The sequence below is a fragment of the Triturus cristatus genome, chromosome 12, assembly GCF_964204655.1.
Source record: "Triturus cristatus chromosome 12, aTriCri1.1, whole genome shotgun sequence".
Taxonomy (NCBI): domain Eukaryota; kingdom Metazoa; phylum Chordata; class Amphibia; order Caudata; family Salamandridae; genus Triturus; species Triturus cristatus.
The window spans coordinates 817,240,710-817,246,709 of record NC_140595.1 but is presented as its reverse complement, the minus strand read 5'-3'; the positions used below and the strand labels follow the sequence as shown (position 1 = coordinate 817,246,709).

The 6,000-nt window shown below is 41.5% G+C and overlaps 1 protein-coding gene across 1 annotated transcript in view; it reads right to left on the bottom strand.

Annotated features, from left to right (window-relative positions):
• Window positions 1-234: 234 nt before the first annotated feature.
• The window catches only part of LOC146782970 (uncharacterized), a 145,642-nt gene continuing 139,876 nt past the window's right edge, over window positions 235-6,000 (bottom strand). The window contains exon 4 of the mRNA XM_085638102.1: window positions 235-1,333. Coding sequence (XP_085494228.1) covers window positions 899-1,333 — 435 coding nt within the window. The 3' untranslated portion in view covers window positions 235-898. The remainder of the gene's footprint in view (window positions 1,334-6,000) is intronic.

Genomic DNA, 6,000 nt, shown 5'->3' with positions numbered 1-6,000 from the left:
AATAAGTTATTACAGTTGAGGTCTGATGTCACAATTACTGCTGCCAGAGGTAGCAGCTAAGAGGAAAGGCATGTCATGGAGTGTTGTTACAGCCGCAGTTTTTCAAGGAAAACAAAACTTGGTTTTTCTTCTTGCTTCTCTAAATGAACACTTTTCAACAGAAAGCAGATATTTATGGCAATAAGATTAGTTTTGCACGCTACAGGTACTACAGAAAATAGAGACTCCGAGGAACCTGATTCTAATATATTTATTATTACCATGTATTACCAGGAATAAAGTACCCCATCATTCATTATTAGGATATTGCACGTCACCTCGAAGGAGCCCTACCATATAAAGGAGCCCTGCCTTCTGTCTTTTTCCTCTAGATGGTCGTGCAATGCCTCAGTGACTTGCAGAATTCTTATAATGTACATTAGGGGTACTTTGTCACTTATACATAGTACACATAAAAATGATGTAACTTGTTTTGAAGATTCCCACTGCTTCAGATCCATAATTCATGGGAACAATGTAATTCATGTGAATTATGTAACTAGGTCATGGCATGAGTGCTTCCTGTGAACCTTGAGCTGTAAAACCACTGTACTTGCAGTGCATTACCAACATATAAGATTGCAACATCCTATATATTTTCGTTTCTTACAATTTTTCAAACATGTTGTTAACAACATGAATATTTTGCTATGTATATAAAAATAAAATTCAAATATTTGGTAAGCATGATGTGCTCTCATCTTGAACAGCATTCATCCCATACATAAAATGTCTAGTCCACCTACCCTGATGCCACCTTTGAGGAAAGGGGTTCACAGGCGTACAGTGGCAGTTGTGTGTGTTGGAGTGAATAGCAGTGCCCGCCCTGCAGCAATCAGGTCCCGCCTTAACCCCCGCATTACTGATAGTGCTGCACAGCCTGAGCCATGTCATCGGAGTAGGGCGGGGGCATCTGATCAGCCATGACATCGGAGTAGGGCGGGGGCATCTGATCAGCCATGCCATCGGAGTAGGGCAGAGGCATCTGATGAGCCATGCCTTCGGAGTAGGGCGGAGGCATCTGATGAGCCATGCCATCGGAGTAGGGCAGAGGCATCTGATGAGCCATGCCATCAGAGTAGGGCAGAGGCATCTGATGAGCCATGCCATCGGAGTAGGGCAGAGGCATCTGATGAGCCATACCATCGGAGTGGGGCTGGGGCGTTTGAATGGTGGTGGTCTGGGCGGTGACGACGTTGAAGGGCTGCTTCCTCTTCTTGATCTCTCGCGCCATCTGGCACCAGGCGCAGCAGTAGCACCAGTACAGCGTGCAGCAGTCATCGCAGATGGAGCCCTAAAGGGGGTGGTGTGGGATAGAAGATAGAGAAACAAGTTACTTTTATAAAATTATTGGATTAATGCTGCCTATGGGGCCCTTCAATCAATCAATCAGGTATTTGTGAAACGCGCTACTCACCCGTGAGGGTCTCAAGGCGCTGACGCTGGGGGATATGGGGGGCAGGGGTTTCGTGCAGCTCTTGAACAGAGAGAAGCCCCTATTCATTTTACTCTTTCACTTCTATGTAATATAAATATAATCATAAAGCACTTTTAGCATCTGTTTTTCATGCCACAAGTATAAAAAAACAGCTGCAAACTTGAAATTAGTGTCAAAAATAATATATATACATTTTCATTTACAGTGAACCAGGTGCTCGCAAAAGGTCTTTTCAGGGAAAGTAAATCCTTGAGAGATAGTGAACTTCCCCCTGAGATTGAGGTAGACTTTAAAGTGCTTGCAAGTTTCAGCCTTGCTGTACTTTGACTGACCACTAGGTGTCACTAGATTTCATCACTGCACCTATGTAGATTTATAGGGCCTAATGTATGAAATTTCCATCTGCAAAAAGTAGTCATAAATATTGCTGCAAATTTTTGCGAATGAAAAGGAAATATGTGAGTCGACCTATGTACTAATTCTGAACCGTACTGGGTTGCAATCCAACCTATCTCATCAATATTCATAAGATGTGTCATTAGTTGCGACTCACTACGATTGGATGCCATCTCAGGGATGGTGGCCTTTTGGCGTTAGCAGACCACCATGTCTGTGATAGCATTTTAATTACAGTCAACTTTTTTCTTTTTGAATATGGTACGATTTACTTAAATGAAACAGGGCTGCATTTGAAAAGAAATTTTGTTTTTTGCTTGTTTGAGAGTTGTTTGTGGTTTTGTGAGCCACTACCTACTCCCCAAATAAACTACTTAACATAATCAAAGAAGAAGGGGCCTCAAGGATCCCATTTGCAAATGAGATAATACCTTCTTTGAGGTGTAGGTAAAATTTCTATGTTTTGGGAACAGATTTCAGTAAAAAAAAACATGGATACATACCATAATGAATCTCTAATTGGAAGAGACACCCTAAAAACACAACACCCCTTTTAAAATAGTGCTATGTTATTCAGTAACATGTTACTGAATCAGAAAATGGGTTTAGTACATAACAAAAGGTTATTTCGTGGTTGCAAACCCAGCCATTTTGTGAAGTGCAGGCTTTCACAATTGCAAAATGGCTTCGTACATGATGCCACAATTTAGCTAAGCATTCATCTAAACATGTTGTACTGACATATCACACTACACCAACAGTACACATTAGACACAACTTGTTGCTGCATTATGGGAACAGCAATGCTTCCAAACTATCTAGTTGGGTCACTGTTTGCCAGCTCAACCATCATAAACAACTTACATTAACAACCTCACACCCCAGCAGAGCAAAACAACAACCTCACAGCACACACCCCACACCCCAGCAGAGCAAAGTAAGAAGCAAAACAAGAAGTAATGCCCTTTGGCAATTACCCAATACAATCTACCACTGAACAATACACCAGTCTATTCCAACTATGATGCCACTAGCCACTAACCAGTATGAGAAAACCAATAAACGAAGGGGGACCCCCGGTGGCGCGATAAAGAACCGGTAAAAAGGGTTAAAGGCAAAATACTTCAAAGAGAAAACAAAACCGGTTCAATAATTGTAGACTGTGGCCTAATAAATAGGTCCTTGATAGAGCACAAGACACAACTGGAACAAAGGTGGACAAAACAAAGACAAAAAGTACTCAGAAGATAGTAGGTATTAAAATAGACCTAGCATATTTATTTTGCTTTTTTTTGGTTTATAGGAAATTTCATTTTTCAATTTGTATAAATGTGTCTCATCATAAGACAAATACATAAACATATAATGCAAAAAATTACAATACAATAAATATACAATAGTCAAAGACAAAGACAAAGGGAGTGCCCCGCTAGAAAACTTAACCATACATACATTCAGTCAATACCACATTCATAACATCTAGACAAATAATAGGTAAACATAAGTTATCCTTGGGATTTCGAATGGATGAATTGATTGTATCTCATCCAGAGGAAGCCAGATGGTACTTCAGAAAGAAGGGAGGTCATCGAATCAAGCGCCAACGCGCGTTTCGGTATAGGGCCCACGGGGGAGCCCCACCTTCATCAGGGCGTAGACCAAGGATAATAGGGGGCAAACACTCGATCTAAAAATTCAAATAAATATATATCATAAAGTGACAAACACTAATGCATTCATCTCTTAACAACTTTGATATTCAAACAACAATTCTAGATTCTTTAATGTCCAGATCACTTGTCCAGTTATATCACTGGTGGTTCATAAATAAATCGCTTCATATATATAGGCCCAATGGGTCCGACAGTAGCATGAAAAACAAATCACCACTAATAAATGAAGTGACCGAGTAAGAAAGTGAAAATCCATTCACCAAGGTAATGAGGATAAAACTCCAGTTAGATCAGGGCAAAAAGAAAAGGTAATGATAAAAGAAAGATTGATACAGAAAAAAGGAAGCCATCCGCAAGAGTGGTGGAATCATAGACGAACATAAGTGCTGTTACCAGACAACCCAAACATAAAAGGGAATACATACTAAAATAGATGTTCTAGGAGGAACATGGATAATTCGCCTCCAGGCAACAGTAGTAAGACCAGAGTCCTATGGAACCGTAAGATGAGGCTCGCTATAGGCAACATTTTTTGTTTCCAATGAGAAACAGAGGTGCTTAAATCTTGTGCATCAATGATCTACAGAAAGAATAAATGAACAAAGAATAAACCTCCGGCTCTATCGGTTTCTATAATGACAAGCTAATAAAGTTTCTGTAAAATTTTTCTTTACAGAAACTTTATCAATACATATCTACATTATGGTGATTATGGACCGCTAGTCACTTGCCGCTTTTTTGCATTGCTTGCTCTTCGATTCTGAGTATCTCGAGCTTGCGCTCCGATTGGATTCTCTCGCATCGTAAGTATGGTGGTCACCTTATCTAGCCCCATTCTCCCTTTTCCCTTTTATACAGCCTCCCCTTCTGAATAGCTTGTCATTATAGAAACCGATAGAGCCGGAGGTTTATTCTTTGTTCATGTATGGTTAAGTTTTCTAGCGGGGCACTCCCTTTGTCTTTGTCTTTGACTATTGTATATTTAATGTATTGTAATTTTTTGCATTATATGTTTATGTATTTGTCTTATGATGAGACACATTTATACAAATTGAAAAATGAAATTTCCTATAAACAAAAAAAAGCAAAATAAATATGCTAGGTCTATTTTAATACCTACTATCTTCTGAGTACTTTTTGTCTTTGTTTTGTCCACCTTTGTTCCAGTTGTGTCTTGTGCTCTATCAAGGACCTATTTATTAGGCCACAGTCTACAATTATTGAACCAGTTTTGTTTTCTCTTTGAAGCACTAACCAGTATGAGCCAGCTCTGAACACAACTAAATGCAATACCAACAGGTCCCTCTGACTCCAATCAACAAGTCTCCCAGAACCATAAATTCCGAACAGGTTCCAAAAGCTGAACAAAACCATGCAAAGGCTAGGAATACATTATATAAATACACTTAAAATAGTTCTCCTAAAATGAAAAATACTATAGTGACTCCTAGTGGCTACCAAAGAGAGTGCAGGCTCCTTCTGGGCCCCGGATCATACTGGTAGCAAAGTTTTCACAAGGGCCACCTGTCATTAAAATCCTGGCCCAACTTACAGCTTCTTTAAAATGCACAGGTCTGGAGAGAAAATGTAAAGGCCCTGGGCAAGGGAGGGCAAGGGAGAGCCTAGCACCAGGGAGAGCCTGAGCCAGGAAGAGCTGAGTAGTGAGTACTAGGAAGAGCCTAGTGCCACGGAGAGCCTAGCACCAAGAAAAATCCGAACTAGGAAGAGCCTTACGCTAGGAAGAACCTAGAGCTAGGAAGAGCCTTGCGAAGGGAGAGACTAGCACCAGGAAGAGCCTGTGCCAGGAAGAGCTGAGTAGTGAGTACTAGGAAGAACCTAGTGCCACGGAGAGCCTAGCACCAAGATAAATCCGACCTAGGAAGAGCCTTACACTAGGAAGAGCCTAGAGCTAGGAAGAGTTTAGAGCGAGGAAGAGCCTTGTGCAAGGGAGAGACTAGCACCAGGAAGAGCCTGAGCCAGGAAGAGCTGAGTAGTGAGCACTAGGAAGAGCCTAGTGCCACGAAGAGCCTAGCACCAAGAAAAATCCAAACTAGGAAGAGCCTTACGCTAGAAAGAGCCTAGAGATAGGAAGAGCTTAGAGTGAGAAAGAGCCTTGCGCAAGGGAGAGACTAGCACCAGGAAGAGCCTCAGCCAGGAAGAGCTGAGTAGTGAGTACTAGGAAGAGCCTAGTGCCACGGAGAGCCTAGCACCAAGAAAAATCCAAACTAGGAAGAGCCTTACGCTAGGAAGAGCTTAGAGCGAAAAAGAGCCTTGCGCAAGGGAGAGACTAGCACCAGGAAGAGCCAGCGCCAGGAATAGCTCAGCACCAGCAAGAGCCTAAACAAGGAATAGCCTGGCACCACTGTTATATTCTTGTGGTGTGCTCACCACTCTAGTTTGGAACTCTCTGTTGTCATGCTTTCTTCATTCTTTATTCATGCCTATGTCACATTG